The sequence below is a fragment of the Calonectris borealis genome, chromosome 5, assembly GCF_964195595.1.
Source record: "Calonectris borealis chromosome 5, bCalBor7.hap1.2, whole genome shotgun sequence".
NCBI classification, from domain to species: Eukaryota; Metazoa; Chordata; class Aves; order Procellariiformes; family Procellariidae; genus Calonectris; species Calonectris borealis.
This window is the reverse complement of record NC_134316.1, coordinates 28,850,656-28,869,681: the sequence shown is the minus strand read 5'-3', so window position 1 is coordinate 28,869,681 and position 19,026 is coordinate 28,850,656. Positions and strand designations below refer to the sequence as shown.

The 19,026-nt window shown below is 36.9% G+C and overlaps 1 protein-coding gene across 5 annotated transcripts in view; it reads right to left on the bottom strand.

Moving 5' to 3' along the window:
- The window catches only part of RALGAPA1 (Ral GTPase activating protein catalytic subunit alpha 1), a 133,948-nt gene that overhangs the window by 102,931 nt on the left and 11,991 nt on the right, over positions 1–19,026 (bottom strand). For 4 of the 5 annotated variants that reach the window (XM_075151633.1, XM_075151631.1, XM_075151629.1 and 1 more), the window contains exons 2-13: positions 18,192–18,302; positions 17,612–17,661; positions 16,031–16,088; positions 15,355–15,398; positions 14,241–14,418; positions 12,421–12,536; positions 10,660–10,798; positions 5,166–5,374; positions 4,561–4,800; positions 2,140–2,328; positions 1,502–1,639; positions 344–492 (exon numbers count right to left, since the gene is read on the bottom strand). In XM_075151633.1, the coding sequence (XP_075007734.1) occupies positions 344–492; positions 1,502–1,639; positions 2,140–2,328; positions 4,561–4,800; positions 5,166–5,374; positions 10,660–10,798; positions 12,421–12,536; positions 14,241–14,418; positions 15,355–15,398; positions 16,031–16,088; positions 17,612–17,661; positions 18,192–18,302 (1,621 nt within the window). Of the gene's footprint in view, positions 1–343; positions 493–1,501; positions 1,640–2,139; positions 2,329–4,560; positions 4,801–5,165; positions 5,375–10,659; positions 10,799–12,420; positions 12,537–13,495; positions 13,538–14,240; positions 14,419–15,354; positions 15,399–16,030; positions 16,089–17,611; positions 17,662–18,191; positions 18,303–19,026 lie in introns of all 5 variants that reach the window. The other variant, XM_075151628.1, reaches the window with a different exon arrangement.

Below are 19,026 nucleotides of genomic sequence, written 5' to 3'. Positions count from 1 at the left end.
CTGCCCCAAACTAACTAGGTGCTTACTACTGGCTTTAACAGAGCAGATAACCTCTTCCTCTGTGGTAAGTTGTCTGTGATGTTAAAGTTCATAGAATCATAGAATCACTTAGGTTGGAAAAGACCTTTAAGATCATCGAGTCCAACCGTAAACCTAACACTGCCAAGTCCACCACTAAACCATGTCCCTAAGCACCACATCCAGACGTCTTTTAAATACCTCCAGGGATGGTGACTCAATCTGGTTCACATAGTCAATACCACTCTACTGTATTTACTACCAAGTAAATTTTCAAATTGATCTTGTGAACTAATAATCTAAGATAAAAGCATTAGTATTTTACCATGTCTTTTTGTCCATAGTCACTTGGACTACCATGTGACGGTAGATATTAAGAATGCGTTTACACATATCAGTGTGTTCATCCAGCAGAGCTTTAATTTCATTTGCAGGTTCAAGAAAGAATATATTTGAAGAATTTATTATAAAAACCTGCAAGTAGAGAAGAGTGGATGTTATGAGCTTGAAGCACTTTGATGTTTTCAGCAATTCAGTTGACAGTAACCAGGAAGACAAAATCTATGATTAACAGAAAAGGCTGCATATGCACTCAGAAGTATATATTTAAATATATGTTAGCTTGATGTGATGATAAAGCAACAATAAGACTGATTTTTTCCCGTTTTTTTCTATAAAACATACTTGTATATTTTTGATCTCATAGACACATGGTACAACAAACTACTCAATAAAATTATTTTAATATGATGAACAAAAATGTCCCAGTAAAGAAGTCCACTGCACAAAGAAGTTCCACCTGTAAGACAGCCACTGACTAGTATAATATATGCTAAACTACTTGAAACAGTCCTGGTACACAGTGTGTGCTTCAGCATGACAACGCCTGTATTATGTTCTGGGAAACTAAAGCATTCATCCCACTGTGATCAGTAAGGCTTACCAAAAGAAGGAAACAGGATACCTTCTCCAAAGTGGCTGACTTCAGTGGACAGTGAATTAGGGCTTTCAGAATGAAAATGATGAAAACAAAGTAGGCAACGACACTGTGGGAGTTACAGGAGCTACTACTGAAGTGTTGTTATATTTTTATGTAAGTTTAGGAAGTATTTGAATCACGGTGAGCCCTAGATTTCCAATTAATTTTTATTTGTCTTTCTTAATGCACAGGAAATCATTGGTTCTACAGTTGTAATTTCCCTCTACTGAGAGCTTTGGCTTTTAATAATTAAAAACTATTAGTATGCTTTACACTCACTAGCCTCAACTAATGAACTATAAAGATATAGTGAACCACTGTCATTATTCTAACAATATTTATCATCATACTTTTTAAATCTAAAAGAATTTTAAAAATTCAGAGATGCTTTGAAGGAGCATGCATTTCCCTTGCAAGAGTATCGCACTATATTCCACTCTTTATGTACTGATAACAAGAGCTTTATTATTAGGATGAAAATTAGGTATTAAGTCTATTTCATACCTGCAATACTGACTGCACTCCAGCTCGTACATTTTGCTCTTCAGAATCAATTTCGGACATTTTATGCAAGGTGTCTTCATAACAGCCATTTCTTGCCCAGTTTGAATTTCTAACGTGACTGGAGTTCATCCCTTTTTCCTGAAAAAATTTTTTTTTCTTAAAACCCCATGGATTTTTAGACAGGTATTTTGGTTTTATATTAAAGGAAAAAGGATATAATAGATATTAAATAACAAACAATGGTAGACAGATGTTTAAGATGCATCTTAAAGGCACAACTATATTTTAAGAAGTTTGTAACAATTATCTTGAAGTATCTGGATGAAGTAACTACCATATTCCTCATCCTTGTATTTGTATATATTTTTTACACAGCTGAAGGTTGGTATACTGTATAATCCACATCTTTACAACAGTTCATAAAACCATAGGAAATTTTAAATTGAACTAACCATATCAAAAATCTACAGATAATGGATCAAATTGGTAGCCCATTCATGCACTGTTTAATTACCATTGATTTTCCCCAACAGATGCTCCGATATGAAAGTAAACCACATATAATCCGTCGAGGAGGCCACCTCTCTGTCTGCTAGTGTACCCAAAAGATGCATAAATATTAACCAGCAATATTTTACCTCTTCTCTTTCTTTTGCTTTCTCTGATGAATTGTGGTCAACAATTTCATCACAATCTACAGTTGTGCAATGCATTATTTCTTCAGGTTCTTTCATAAATAAAGGCTTGTCTTCTTGCTGAATCCATTCCTGATACACCTTTACCACTTTCCTCATGGCAGCTGCTTCACATATTGGCAACAGAAATGCCTGTGAGTAGAAAAAGAAACAAACAAAAAACCAGTTACAATACTTGAAATCAAGTTCGGCTCTATAATGTACAGGTTCTAAGGTATAAGGGGGGAAAAATAAAATACAGCCACTGTAGGATCGTAACAGATAAATTACTCCTGAACCTAAATGTTTGCTTATTTTCTTCATCTGTAAACTAAAAACATGAAAAAAATGTTTTAACAAGAAAACTTGTCAAGAAAGTACTCCGAAAACTTCACTGCCAAAGAGAGAGATATGAGAATCCATACAGGCATATCTACTCGAGACCTTGCCTGCTGAAACTAAGCCCCACATACTCATCAAAAGTATGCAAAACAAATGAGCAGAAGTGTCTATTACAACTTCAGAGGACTTGGAAGAGTGAAGTTAAATCAGTTCTAAACGACTAACAAAAATTCAAGTGACATATATCACTGGTAGCCACGTATCTTATTTTTAGCTAAATGAGATTTTACAAAACAGTGTCCTTATAAAAAATGACTCCCTGAAAAGACTTCACAATTATTATTTCAAAAAATCGTGCATTTGAGTCAGCGTGATGGCTGATTAGTGCCCTCTTCAGGAGGTTTTCTGTATCTGCTGTGCTAGTAACAACTAGTCATAGATCAGAAACTTTTAACATTAGGCAGGTTTTAACTAACTATAAATACATTTACCAAAGACCACGATGCCCTAATTGCATTTAAAAAAGAGCAGATAAACTACACTAACACATATTTTTATGGAGTCCATGGTGTGAATGTTGAAAACTCATTGTCCATGTCTTTAAGGAGTGCCCACTTGACACCAGCAGTATGTTGTCTCTCTGGAAATGGACATTTCATACCAGTATCGCACTAAAAAGAACTTTGCTGTGTATTACAAATTCAACTGACAAGTTCATCAGTCACACACTAGCACTCATCAAGTCTAATAGTCTTCTGCAAGCCCATATACATTTTTTGTACCCTGGAGTCTAAAATGCATAAAACTTTTTTTTTCCACAGACAATCTTCCCACCATTCAGTAGAACTGAAACCTCCTCCTGACTGGAATAACTTAGCCCTAATGTTTTAGAAACATTACAAACATCTGGCATATTAGAAAGGAACTTACACTGAAAACTTCTGGCTAAACAATGACTTAAATAAGATCTCATAACCACACAAGAAATCCAAATAATTTACATAACTCACGGAGTGGCTTGTGAAAAGAACAAAGAAAATTGCCTTTGCTGCCTCTTTCACTGGGAGTGGCAGTTTCTAAATAGACCATCAATAATTTAACTCTACATTCAATGTCTCAGATTCTGTAAGCCCTTGAGCGGCAACTAAATTTGGGTAACTTTATCTCCTTCAGTAATGTGTCCAAGTTCTTCAACACATTGGATGTGGATAAGCTTCTGACATTTATTTGCTTCATTTGAAAATATCCATTTCATCCAGATATACTGGAGTTTTAAAATGTTTAGTTTTCTGCTGTTTAAAGCCATTAGTGTCATGCATATCAGTTGAAACTTAGTATATTTTTCTTTACTATTATTCAGAAAAATCTCTTCAACTTTTGATCTATAGCATGGGGCATAAAGAACGTCTGTCTTGTTCTATTCTCCCACATTGAACTCAAAGTTATGTATTTTCACATTACAAATAGAGACTCCATATTCTGGCATATGTTCTCAGTTTAAATTTGTTTAATAGTTTCCAGTTGAGAAACACTATTTTGAGTACGCTCAGCTAACATTTCTGGTTGCAGTAAAGTCAGAAGCAAAAGCTGTTACCTTCTATAGCCATCTGTCCCACTCTTCTGATGAACACTATCAAGGGTACGGACATTCGATTGCTCCTAAACCAGCTCTTTAACAGCTGCAGACTCCCACTGGAGGCTTATTTAACATGCCTGGTTGTGAGCTCTAATAGCTACGGGGTTGATGTATAAAAAGATCAAACATTCCTGTCTATGGGGAACTGTAAAGTCTAAGTTAAATGTTGTCAAACTGGTTATTAAAGAAGTAAAATTAGAAAAATCAGGAACCAGGGATATTCTACACAGAAAATATTTCAGAATTCTAACTTTTCAATTCTTGAACCTTAAAGGCAAGATGACAGAAAAAAACCGTACATTTATATAATGTTCTGCTTAGCAAATGCTCTTGAAAGAAAACCATGACATAATGATCATTTACAATATAATAATAAAGATTCTTGCATTCTAAACAGGGTTCTTTACCTGTCGAAAAATCTCAGTTAGAAAATTAACATTGCTTCTTTTAGAAGAAAAGACTTTCCGGACAATTTCAATATCGGTTAAATGCTCTTCATCAATACTGCAGAGGCTGGAAGAACTTGGTTCTCTCTCTGTTAGAGTACTTGTATTAGAATGAGATTGTTCTGGCTCTGCATTTCTATCCTGCTTATCAGTACTGTCATTTTTGCTGTCCTCCCTTGAAGCCATGCTAGCAGCTGCTCTCTGAAACAAAAATTAAAGAATATTTCATAGCTCATTTTTAGTACAACAATTGAACAATACAATTTAAGTTATAAAACAGTAGAATTTAAAACAGTACAAAGAATTCAGAAAAAAACTCAAAGATAGGATTCACTGCATTTCAAGGCTTCTTACGTCCATTTGATTATAAACAAAATAGCAGAATTTGAAAAAAAAGCAGCAGCACAGCGAGTCCTTCTAAAGTGAATTCATAAGCAGAAAATTTGTTTAGAAATTCCTTTTTTAATTCTTCATTAGTTGTAATTATCAGAGGAGTGCACACTGCTGACATAACAATTAAGACAAAAACATGAAAACAAACACTTTTTTTTAATATTTGCTTTTACCTGAATATTCTTTGGCACATTTTCTCCTTCCATCCCGGGAATATGAGGTCCTGTATGAGGTTTTGGCTCAAGCCAGAAAGACACCAACCATCGAATAACAATAACACGACCCTTAATAAAAGGTTCCTTTGTGCAATATATTGCCTCATTGGTTTCAGCATCTTTCTTAACCATTACATAGTGTGGCTTTGGTCTCATTTGCGGTATATCTGTAAGGAAACACAACATCTTAAAAATATGTGCAGAGAGAAAGTTCTATATAAGAAAGAAATCCTAAAACCATAACCAACACACGTGAACTTTCAGAGGTGCTATTTTTTCATATTCATCCCAAGATGTGCCAAAATAGACGAGATAGAGAAAATTTCAAGACTAGACTATAAGACATCAAAAGGCTGCAATTTTCTCCTGGAGGGAGACAATATCGCTGGTTCAACAGACAGCAACTTATTTCTGCTATGCAAAACCTTTAATTTTTCATCTGAAAGTGATTTCTATAGCCTTACACCTTTGCTTGCATTTTTTTTCTAAACAGGTAAACACATTTCTTTTCATCTTTTTTTAAGCTACATGCTATACTCAGTATTTAAAGATAAACTTCAGCAAACTCACTACTTCACACTTTCATTGAAAACTACAAAGGAGTTCTCAGTAGCAAAATAACTATTAAGTAGACTAGAATATGGCCTATATAAGAAAACTATTTTCATATAGAATTAAGATACTGTCAAATTTCTTAATTTTTAAGTAGTGTTTATAGTTGTTTAAGTTACTAAGCAACAATTTATGTAACTCGTACCACTTTACAGCCTTTTAAGACTCCTATATGTCACTTATCCCCTACTATCAAACCTACTGGGAAAAGCACATGCAGTTCAGATGCAAGGGATCACCACATTTCCTAATGCATCCCTAGAAAGAACTCTATGTTGGTCTGCAGCAATCCACAATAAAGCAATGTAATTAGCGATAAGGGTCATCAGTTCTTTACTGACACAGATCCCAACATCTAATCATGGCTACAATGGGAGAACTTTAATTCTAAACTGTATTCTAACAGCAGCTGCAATAAACACAGCCTCTTCTGGCCCTGCAATAGGTGAAAGATGAATAGAACAGAGAGAAATCCTGCTCCAAAGCCATGTGAGTTTCACAGCTTCATCTAATGCCACATCTGCACTGGCTAATTTTGCTGGACTTTGCTGCCAGAGCAAGGGCACATGCATCTTCCTATGACTTAGCTGAAAGATGATTCTGTGGCAATGGCTTCTGTACTAGCTTGCAGGGAATGTAATGAATGATGCCCAGCAGCATGCCAACTGGCAGGAACTGTAGTTATCGGAGTCTATAACCTACAAATCCATTTTCTCCATTCCACATTCTACACGATGGTCCAGAACTGTTTAGCTCTTCTGGTTCTCTACTGTGCTAGTGACAAAGATGCTGACAGTGTCATCAGTATTCCTGAATCTGCTTCAGAAAAAATTGACAGTCCTTAATAACTCAATGTGGATGGAATCGACATGTGCAGTAAAAATGTTACAAAGACGGACAGTTTTTAAACTGTGCATAATGCACATTTCTGCAGGGACAAATATTAACAGCCCAGTTCAACTCTAGCCATGTATCAGCCAACTCAACTGCAAAATGTCATTTCTGGGTTTCACAACCCAGGACAGGGTGTAGAACAGTTCTGCAATACCAATCATCAATCTGAAGCAGCTACAAAACTTTTAGGTGCAAGTGACATTTCTCTGGAAGTGGTGTCTATTCCTAGTTCTAGAAGGGCAAGTATGAGATCTGCTCTGATACAAAAAGTAGATGAAAATTTGTCTGAGGACTGATTTTGACATGTGCTGTCAGAACACACCCTGCTGCTGGTGTTTCAGTATCACAATTTTCATCTGGTGACAGCACACACAAAAAAAACCCCAAACCAACACGAAACAAAAAGGAGGAGGCATGAAAAATGATGGTCCTATTCAGATATGGAGAGTGATAGATTGGACAGAGATGGTATTTCAGCACTGCCTCAACTTTCCTATAGCTTGTGGTGCATGAGTAAGAGAGACGTTCCATGGTTTTACAGGCCAGAAGGCAGTTCAAAGATACTAATGGTGGCAGTCAAAGAAGATGCAGAGCAGTCATGCTGAAGAACATAAAGTTGTTCCCTGACTATATCTTCCTAATGCAAGGTCAAGAGTTGTTTTAAGGGACCCAGCATAACTTCTGCCAGGTTATGGTATCATAATCCCAGAGGAACAAATCTAGATAGCAGCGAAGAAATAATCAGCTACTATCTAGGCAATTAACTTATGACAGCCATATATACTTTTAGGCATTTGAAGTGAATACAGCCTACCTGCCAGACTGCTGTAAAGGCTTCCTTGTTAATGTTACAAATACGCAACACAACAACCAGCACCAGCATTGAGGATATCCAAGCTGTTATATCTTTGTGTCATTTCAACAGCCACATACAAAAGTAGTGATAAACTCATCATGATGCCGCTAAACTGAGGAATGTTTCCAGAACAGACTTAAAAGTTACATCCACTATTTTTAATGGAAGCATTATTTTTAGAGGAAAAAACTACATGACTCTTGCATACCATCCACTAAGTAAGCAACAAATGCACAGACGACTTTTTAAAAAGCTTATAAAGAGTTTATTTACTACAAATAAAAACCAGTACATTGTTCTCATTCTGTGGAAAACAGCAGGTTAGTAAGAAAATTAAAAATTACTATATCTTAAACAGAAGCAAGTATAACAGCACAATCAGTGAAAAAAGGAAGCTAATGCCTGGTAGCGCAGTATTTAAAGATGCAAAAATCAATTCTCTCTGGTATCTATTAGCATTTAGCAGGGCGTGAAGGCTGCAATACTGGCAGTATTTTCAAAAGGACAAGACATCCAATAGACATGCAGTAAACATGTATTTGCAGCACACTGTTTCCTTCTGTAGTTTCATGATATCCTCTCAGAACATCCTCTCTCTCTATTCCCTCTCAACTGCATTATGTGCTGCAGCTACTTCTCAAATGTATCCTCCTTCAGTAATTTCTTTTATTTTCACATTTCTGTCCATCTTGGAAGTAGGTGTCAAGGTTCCAGATGAGGACACTGACGTAAAACCAAAGCAAAACAGAAGCTTATTAGATTGGCTTAAATAGCACAAAAGGAAATATTCCCTTCCCCCAACTTTCCATTTTTTTCTTTCTGTTTTGGGCTTTTCCCACCCCCCGCCCTTGCCCCTCTGGGAACTTGATGTGAGCCAGTGCCAAAAAGGGCAGGAAGCTGTAGGTGGTGGAAGACATACACAGGGTAGAAAATGAAAAGGCTAGCTAAAACACAGTTATAATGGTGGACACTTGTAGTTTTGACCACGATTACTTTTTAAGGCAATAAAGGGCTCAGAAGGAATGAAGAGCTGCAGACAGCTGTAGGACAGCACACTTTATTGTTTCCCTGTAAATCAAGGACCCCATCTAAATGGCTTGGAAATCACACAGAAAGGCACATTACTATGATGGAAGAAACAATGCCCCTGGAATCTTACTGCCGTATCTGTAGTTCTTACTAAACAGTTTCTAAAGACTATCTTACAGCATCTAAACAGATGTTAAATGACATTCAAAACAAAACAGTCTCATGGGCTCTTCTAAGCCTGTAACACTCAAGCCAGAATTTGGTGGAGACACAATACTAGCTTCTTGCAACTGGAATGTCGGTGCTTGTTACTGTAACCAATATACTTATCTGAAAATCTCCCTTAACAGAAGGAAAAAAAAAAAAAAAAAAAAAAGAGAAAAAATCTCAATCCAATATACTATCTCCAGTAAAGCCCTGTATCAATGTTTGCTTACTAAAACTACCGTTTTGATTTGTACCTCATGACTTCTCCTAAATTAAACATTACACCACTAGCATAAGAACTGTTTTTAGTAGCAGGCTCAGTGCCCAAGTTTGCCCTGTTTTCTGCCTAAATGTTGTCAATTTTGACAGAACAGGCACAGGATTATTTTCAAATAGGGTGGGAAGATGTACACCAGAGAACAACTTCTTAGAGGAGAAAAGACTATTCTACTTACCAGTGTTTCTGTTGCTTTCATTACTGTATTCTTCCCCAAATCCTCATCATTGTTGCTGACTTTACACAGTTTAAGGCACTGACAGTGGTTTTGGAGATCTGTGCCCACTTCTTCTTGTTCCCCATTGTCCTCTTCTTTACTAAGGCCTTGGAAGTTTCTTGTTTACAGTTCACAGAAAGACAGGACTACAGTAAGACTTCTGTGAAAGACTCAATCAAGATCTTCACAGAAAGAGAAAATATTGTTTCCACATTTCTTGTTCGAGGATGTCAAGCAGCACTTGGTTTGCTTTCTCAACATTGCTTACCATCCCTCTTGTAGCTATTTTATCACTGAACCTCTTCAGTATCTTCACACAACTCTTGTTCTACTGTTGCTTATGGCTGGGTTTATATTGTTTCTTCTCCCCTAGATGAGAAGGTCCACTGTTTGTCTTTCCCAGGAGAACATGGTTTTGAAACATCCATCTCTGAAGAAAGCCACAATCCAAATACATGTACACGGACTGGCAGAAACTAAGACCTTTTCAACAAACTTCCCTGACAGTTTGATTTTAAAATACGAAATTGTGTCTGGAGATCACTACTAATCCTTGTGAGATGCTGCATCAAATCGTGTGGTGCAGTGAGGTGTCCGTATTATTCAAGTAATGAAATGGCAGCTTAAAGCTTGTGTACATGGTATTGCTTTGCAAACAAGAGTCTTAAACTCTGTTGGCTTACAACCAACATGTGCATGGGTGCATGCAAACCTGAGCTAGCAAAATCAAGATTTGCAAACAACTTTCTAGTTTAGAATGGGCTAAAAACCTCTGAGCAAAACTCTAGTTAGGTTTGCCTAACAAACACCTAAAATTCCACTCTCTATATGGAAAGATATATTCTAGCACCATCAGCTTTAAAGATTGTGTTAAACCCTAGCTTCCTCTTCCTACTGCAAGCTCTTGACAAAATACAGTTGACACAAAAACATAACTAACTTTGCCCTATCTGAACTATGAGCAAGCACCGTACAATCCAAACACTATGATTCCGTACAGATAAAACCAACATCCCCCAAAGAAGAGCACACTAACACCTTTTATGTCAGCAGCAGTAGTTTCTCTTCAGAGCACAACTTAAATCAACAGCAGAGGTCACATTAAAGAACTGTTTTACAAGAACATTTAATTTACCTGAATCAGGTTAATATAGCAAGATTGACTCTAATGAAAGGGTCAGGTGCCTCCACAAACAGAGAACTGAAAACCTTGAACAGGAACTATGCATGACATGTTCTTTCATAAGAAATACTTTTGGAGAATGTTCTTTCTGGGCAACATGACTCAAGCAAAAAACTGCTTTGCTATATTCTCTATTAGAGAAAATGTAATGATTTTATCAGCTGTGCTAACACTTACCAAGTATAGGGTTATACAAGCTGGTCTCCTTACAGATGTTTGGGAAAATAGAAGGTAAGTAGTATTTCTTAAAATTTGAGAATAAAAATGAAAATCCCTTTTCCTGGTTTTCCTTGTTCTTCCATTCTAAACTCTTAACCTTAAAAAAAGAAGTTGGATAAAGTAAACATCTAGAAGTAGAAGAGAAAGATGACTGATGAAATGGCTTCTTTGTAAGTTATTTCTTTGGAACAAAATCATATGCATTTTAATAAAAACTTTTAGAAAGATGAAACAGAAACTAGGTAGGAAATGTCAATGAAACAAAGACCGTTCTCTTCCAAAACGTTGCTTCAAAATGAACTTGAACAGATGAAATACTGAAACCAATAGAAATACATCTGCTTTTATGGTCATCTTGCCAAGTCAGGGAGTAAACCCAAATTGATTGTTTTTAATAAAACTGTTTTTATATTTCAAAATGTTTTACAAGAAAAGGACAATTACCCATGCTACTCTGAACATTTGTTTGACAATTTCTTTTAACACATTTCAGCTAACAAGTGTCCATATATTCATTATAATAGGTACTTGGATTAATTTGTGTGGTTGGCAATATGAAACAAACAAATCTGTCAACCACAAGCAGCAGAAGATACAACTTTGAAGTTGAATTACACAAATCTACTTTCATGGATCATGTGTGCTAAGCCTTTATGAAATGTTTTCCTACTGAAAAGCATGCTAAGTTCTCCTTAATAATAAACCCAACATGCAGTTTCCATCTTTGTCCAGGCGAATCCATCTGCCTGCAGAGCTGGGTAATCTGCCAAGTCTACCGTAAATAAAATAAAGGAAGCTTTGCTTCCCTCCCCCCCGCCAAAAAAATAAAGTCATCATCTTCTCCTAAAACTAAAGTCCCACAAAGTACAGTTAAGATACTAACATGAGTCATGGCACCATCCCTGCAAGTTCTGGATAGTAAATATCTTGTTAGTCAGAAAAAAAAAAACCCAAACAAAAAAACCCCACAAGCTCTTGCTAGGAAGCCATAATCTCTGTGTCACGCTCTAAACACCCTGAAGCATTTCTACTAACCAGGGCTTTCCAGTAGCTCAGAGTGTTTCCATTAAAGAATGGAGAGGCTGTATGGTTAATCTACTGTAACAGCAGAAATTCCAGAAAGATAGCTGGAGGAAAAATATGACCCTAAGCACAGACACTGGCACTCCCAGTCTTACAAACTGTTGAGTATGATCTCCTATTTCTGTTTGGTTTTGTCAGCTAGCCCGAGTATAAACCTAGGGAAAGGGCCAGCAAAAGTCTGGGACTCGTTAAAAGCCTGTATCACAAAAATCCAATGCTTTCAGTTAGAAGTTTCCCCTTAGTTTGAAAAGCAAAGTCGCTGACGACCACAAAACCCACATAATAAAAGCGAGCCCAGTTGATCCTTCCACTGGTTGAAGGCAACAGGGCAGGGAGGGGGAGGTGAAAATGGGAAGGGAGCTGGAATCAGCATTGCTGGAAGTGACTGACAAGTCTTGTTTTTTCTCCATGCTGCAACCTGATGCAAGACCCTCTGATTCAAGGCCTATGAATCTTCACACAGAAGATTTTCTAGGAGAATTTGCTTTTTAAGGACACTTGAGGGAGGGGCAAGGGGGAGGAATGTTTAAAACATTTTTATATACATTTGCAGTGCTACTAGTAAACGTCTTCTTGTAATGGACAAGCAGGTGTTAGTTGTTTCATACTTGTTTGCTTGAAAACTATAGAACATACCTGAATTACTATGTATTTCAAAAGTGCTTCTAAGAAATAGCTTGTTAAATCTTCTTGTCCTTTATCTCCTGATTGTGGAGGAACAAGTGGAGTGATTTCCTCTATAGTCACTTGAGCTATTTTTTTTTTTTTTAAAAAAAAAAAAAAAAAAAGTAGTACATCTAACATTTAGACCATTTCTTCTCATGCATAAATATCTACCAAGTTAGGAAAGTAGAAATGTACTGGGGTAAGCAGAGACAGTTACAGGCAAAACAATCCACCCATAGATTAATGAAAATCAGGAAATTTTAGCTAATAAAGAACCATAGAACTAATTTCTTACACATAAAAACACAGCAGATGATAACTAAGTTCTCCCTATGCACCTTGGGAATCTACCTGCCAAGACCCAATTTTTCCAAAAGGCGTAATCTATTTCTTTTGGAATTTATGCAAACAATAGTGTAACATTTGTGTTGCACACATGCCAAATTTTTATTTACATCTCCCACAATTTTCTTCATTTAGCAGTTGATCAGTTACATTTGTGTTAAGTTTTACCAGCTCTACCCTTCCTTTGCCTCTACAGTGAAGTTACTTCAGAGTTTATTTTTATCTTGTTCCTGTAGTCAGATGTTCGCATTTCACTCTTTGAACTCTGCATTTCTATGCTGCCTGTATCCCCTTTAGATTAGTTCCTCCTTTCCCTCTGTAGAGATATAACACAAGATAACTCCAAAATAGGGCTTTAGGTATGTAGCAAACTTTTATCTGCAGAGCTATCCTGCCATGAAATTTGTCTGCTAAGTTTCAGTAAATTTAATTACCAGTTGAGGAGACACTGCTTGCTTCTACAAGCAATCCTTGTGTCGGCTCCAAAACATTGGGTGGAGGTGGAAAAAAGGCAACAGCACTTAACATTCAGAAGAAAAAGTGGTTAGCTTCTTATTCACATTTATGTGAATGCACAGTTTGCACTTATGACCCCATCCAATTGCAATTCATCAATAAATGAGCTTAAAATTGTACTAACAGGAATAAATTGAGTTAGGAGGCAAGAGGCTCCCCAAAGTAACCAGTAACTGATACTTACCGCTAGAGTGAACAGTCAAAGGAAAACTGTCATGAGAATCATCTTGAGAGAAAAATCACTCTATTGATTAGAGTCAAGATAATGATCTTCACATTTAAAAAAAAAAAAAAATCTCAAAAGTATAAAAAGCTTATCTCAGAATGCTCAAGCCTTTCCACTGATGCAGACCTTTCTAAGCTCAGGTTTTGCAGTTTACAAGCTCCAATTCTTTTGGAAGATTCTGAGCCACAAGAATATCACAGCTTTAATTGCCTGGTCATACACAGACACAGCAGGAAGATCAACCATTTGGGTTTATGCATTGCCCTAACAACCACTCATTCTCTTGAAGGCCATACCAGAAACTGCTTTGCATAGCTTGCTCTCTAGAGTATGGCCAAAGCCAGTGCAAATGTTCAACACAAGCAGAATCCGCCTGTGCAAGCCTGCAGCAGATGCAGCATCTGCTTGTAATTCTTAAGAAGAATTACATAAAGCTGGTCAGTTTATTTTCACCCACTATGTGTTAAGCTACTATAGCCATACTTCTAAAAAACAAAACAAAAAACAACCCACCCTGAAAAACCACAAAAAAAGACAAAGTTACTATTTGAAGACGACCTGATAAACTGCCAAGGAACTCATTAACAGCTCCATAATCTCCCTGGGTACATATGTATCCAAGTTCTTTGTTACTTCAACTTGCCTTTTCTGTGCTGAGAATTGAATTATGTAGAGAATTGGGTAATATTACCAAAATACTTACTTTCTTGAACATTAAGTGGAGGGTTAATGAGATTATCTAGTGTTCGGGGGCCATATTCAGACTGTGGTGACGAAAATCCAGGAATCAAGCAAGAAAACATCCATAACTGTTCTTTACTACAGTTATTTTGAAGTGCTTGCAGCCACAAAAGAAAGAGACGCACGCCCTCTCGCCGTATCTTAAAGGAAAAAAAAGGAACAAGTTAACTTGTCCCAGAACATACAAAAGCATTTCCATTTGTCCTGGAGGGAGAAGAAAGGGAGTAGTAGAAAAGGTGAGAATAGACAGGCAGTATGACCACCAGCAATCAGCAGAGCCAAGCTAGCGCATCTGCTGCTCCTGCTGAAATGCAAGGACAATCCCAGCACCTTCGCTGCTGTTTGCCTCACAGAACCTGTTTCACAGGGTTTTCTCTGAAAGAAGAGGACGAAAACCAACACGTCTAGTCACTTGCTTAACTACAGCACTGCAAGACACCATGTGAATTTTCCAGAAAATACAAAGACCATTTTGAAATTTCTAAATGTGTTCGTGAATTGTAACAACAGAGTGAACTTTTTGCAGCAGAACCTGTTCTACCCTCTTCCATTCCTTCTTCAAGAAAGGTGATGGAGTCCTAGAGCAGTCCCTCCTGGCTCTCACACTGGAGAACTTCAGCACCAGCCAAGCCTGCAGATGGTTTATAGAGGAGTGGCATGGTTGTCTGCTGCAGTACCCGAACTACACGTTACACTTGGGTGGCTTTTGTCCCATGGTCAACCGGTATTACACTACCCATCAACAGGTCTCTTTAGCGCAGATAATCTTCCACTTCCAAGACAGCCTGAGCCCCAAAACCAGCTTCCTTGCCCCTAACAACGAATGGTTAAGGCTTACTTCTGCTTTAATGCAAAATCTTTCAAACCATTTGCTCACATTCTTAACTTGGCTACTCTATATAAACACATTACTACTGTGAGTAGTTCTACTGAGGGAAAGCTGATGATTTGAAGTCATTCTTTCATGACACACAAGTCATGATCTGGTTCTCATTCCTGTGCATTTACCATAAAAATTCGCCCGTATATTCTTATTTGTATTTTAGACAAACACAGTATGCAACTTTTTCTAATACCTTTAATGAATTTCCAGTGTGAAGAAGCTTCTTTAAAATCAACCCTAAAGAGAAGAAGAAAAAAAAAAAAAGTTTGTTTGTTTGTTCTTTATTAAGTAAGATGTCAGAGTTCTCGGTCAGACTTGATAGTAACTTTTAAACAAGTCCTTGGCAACCTCCAGTTTAATCTTGGTGAACTTGATATCCTCAGGCAACTCTCTCAATGCCAGAAGGAAAAAAAAGATCACCTTTCATAGCTTCCTCATAACCCGTAACATTTTTCCACAAGGACTTTTTGGCATGTGTACGTTAAAAGTAAATGATTCTCAAGTCATTAATGAGCATAATATCAGCATTCCCCATTTAGAAATACAGACCTCACCCCAATTTTGAAATTTATTATTAAGAGAAAAAATTAGGAAAAAAAATAATTACAAAGCAATTTTCCACCTGCCCTTGTTCCTTCTCAGATGCTGTTCTATTTCCAGATTTAATTCTATCTAGAAGAGCATTGATTACATTGGTGGGTTTTTTTGTTTGTTTGTTTTCTTTTTTTTTTCCCTTCCTCTAGCTTGCAAGAGTTTCAAGACCATAATCCCTGTTATGCCACTTAAAGGTTAAGGAAATGAGTAGCACAAACCACTAATAGCTACTAATAAAAAATAAGATTTTTAAAAAAAAAAAAAAGACAACTTACCAATACTATGAAATTGCCATCTCTGATGAATCCTTTCTGGAAGGAGTTGCAAAATTTTCTACAAAAACAGAACCCAAGGATCTATGTTGCAGATATCGCTCTTGGAAGACCAAAGAGCGCTTCCACAGAGGCCACAGATCAGAAGCTGAAGGTTTAACTCAGAAAATTTCCACACTGCTTGTCTTGGAAGCATTACTGTCCTTTCAAGATAATCCTATTCCTAAATCTAAGAAGCCCAAAGGCTCTGACAGACTGTCTGGCAAGTCCTGCATTGGAGACTTCAGATGCTACTGCAGTTTATCTGGCTCCACTGCCTCTCTGCTGGATATTGCTGCTTATAGCATAGGGAGTGGAATGGGATGAGTATCTGTCTCAGTCGCCCTGGTTCCCAACAGGTTGTATTAGGTTATTCCACCTTTATAGTGGCTTAAGATGGGATGCTCAGCTGTCAACTTGCCTCTGTCGCACAAGCAAACATTTGCTTCAGCCTTCTCAACAGAGGGGTAATGAGCTACAGCAAAACAATGAAGAGAAGACTTGATGCAATAATGGTCTAACACCTCTCCAGCTAGATTAGAGAATGATCATCTTCAGATGGTAAGAAACAGAGCATAGTTAGTGACAGAGGCATTTAAAAATCTATTATGTAGCATTTCAACGTTTATCTTAGAGGCATGAGCAACTTGTTAATAACCTGATTTCCCAAATGGATTCCTGGCTGTGGCCCTCCAGCAGCCCGTGTAACCGTTTCCAAAGCACACGACACCTAATATCCCTTTATGTAGGAACTAGTGAACAAATGAACTAGCTCTCTTCAGATTCACTCTCCTTGTAATAACTAACCCTACAGTTTTAAGCACCAACGTACCTTACCAAAAAAAAAAAAAAAAAGCCTTGAATTTGTATTCAACCATGTGATAAGCATTCAGCAGCTTTCAATTTTACACATTTTTAAAAAACACAATCCTTGTTCTATAATTAGAAGCCTCCATCAAAAAGGAAAGACAAAAACACTGTAAGCTATATCTAAACTATAATCTCTGCTCAGAAATGTTCCGATTTCATTAAATTAGTTTCTAATTCATCTTAATTAAATCAAGATATGCTTTTGGTAAGGATATTGTGAAACGCTATTTTCAAATAATAAATCTTTTTGAAAATAAAAAGGATCTATAAAAACTAATTCTGCAGTAGTGATCTACTATGAGAAAAGTCAGAGATAATATGCAATCAAAAGGTCAAAAAGATCACGACTAATCAGAGATCCCATTTATAAGAATTTCAGAGTGTTTAACACATTGGAAGGGGGTGGGGGGAAACACTACCACCAAAAAGTAATGAATTATCTGCAGATGCAGAAAACATCTTTTTCCAGTTAAGACATCTTCCTGCAAAACTGCAAGTCAAATTCTTTTTCTTCTCACACAAAGCACATATATTCAACTCAACGCAAAAGGAAAAAGGAATGCAGTTAAATGTAAAGCGTATTTCGAGGCAACTGTAGAATAGCTGTACTGTTATTATTTAACAGAACATAATTCAAAGCAAAAAACTCATATGGGAATATTCAATTTATCTTACCTCAAAAATAAAAAGAATAGAATCTAATTCTTCTCTCTGAGACTTGTGACCTAGATGCAATTAAAAATAAATAGAAGATACACTTTCATTATCAAAACAAAATGTAAAGAACACTGACAAAGATCCTTAGATGTGTAAAACAAAAACATGCATTTCTACAATCATAATTTTGAATTCCTTCTGCAAATCAAAAAAAGAGTATATTTCATAGTTATGGTTTATAACAGTTACAGTTTGTATAACTTTCTATTATGGCATCAACAGCTGGTAGAGATTGAGTTACACAGTATCTTGTTAAACAGAACTTGAAATAATTCTGCAGAACACAAAAGGTATAACATCTTAAGAATCCTCACTTTGCAAAAGGGCAAACCAGTCAGAGAATAAACTCTCCTTGCTCACCTCCACTGCATCCACCTCTAATTGCTCTGCCTTTATTTGCAAAGTTAATGCTTATACATATTTCTGCACACCTAATGTTGCCATTTGTGACCACAGACACACTTCTTTAACACCTTGCTTTACTTTATAACAAAAACACAAGCACAAAGATAAAAAGTGTTCTATTTGAAATACTTACCTTTTTGTTTAAGACCTACTTCAATAGTCACAAAGTTTTCAAAGAACACATAATATATATGTGAGAAATGTAGGTCGAAAAACTGTTTGAGATCAATTGATTCTGCATTCTCTGAAAAATAGAACAGAACATTGTTTTTATTTCTTTCAGATATTCAGGGTCAACCACTGCATACCATTATCCAGTAGTAAGAACTGAAGATATTTAGAAGACAAATTATTATTGGTAAAGAAGTTCTTGAACTTTTCATTCTTTTAAACTGTAGCTAGTGAAATTCAATATGGCATGCCACAAGTGCCTAGTGAATTTTAAAACAGGAAGCAGTGTCTTCTTGCATGCTCATTATTTGCATGACAGTAATGCCTGCAAAACCCCAGTCATAAACCAGAATTCCATCAGGACTAGCACTGTACAGATGAATGTTGTTTTAATTGTTAATTCAATAGAAATAAAGCTAATGATGCTTCCCAAACTCTACAACAGAAAGACCATCACTGCTGCCAACTGTAATTACTAAACACAACTAAGCTTACTTAAGAAAGTGGGAGAAGGATGATAAGTGAAGACCACCTCTGCTCTGTATAGAAACAGGTTGGGAGGAATTCTGGATTCCCACTGCTGCCTCCTTACTCCCTCCAAGCTCCAACATGCATTTCCCTTTCCAGTCTGGCCCAGTCCCCGGTACTCCTTTGATTGTGTAGTCTCAGGAGATCAGAAGTTGGAACCTCAGGGATACCCTGAGGTGGAAACATCATTGTAGTGTAGAGGGATGTGCTTTCTTGTGTACCCCAGGAAGGTTTCCAGACTCTCTTCCCACAACTCCCTAGATGGTTTT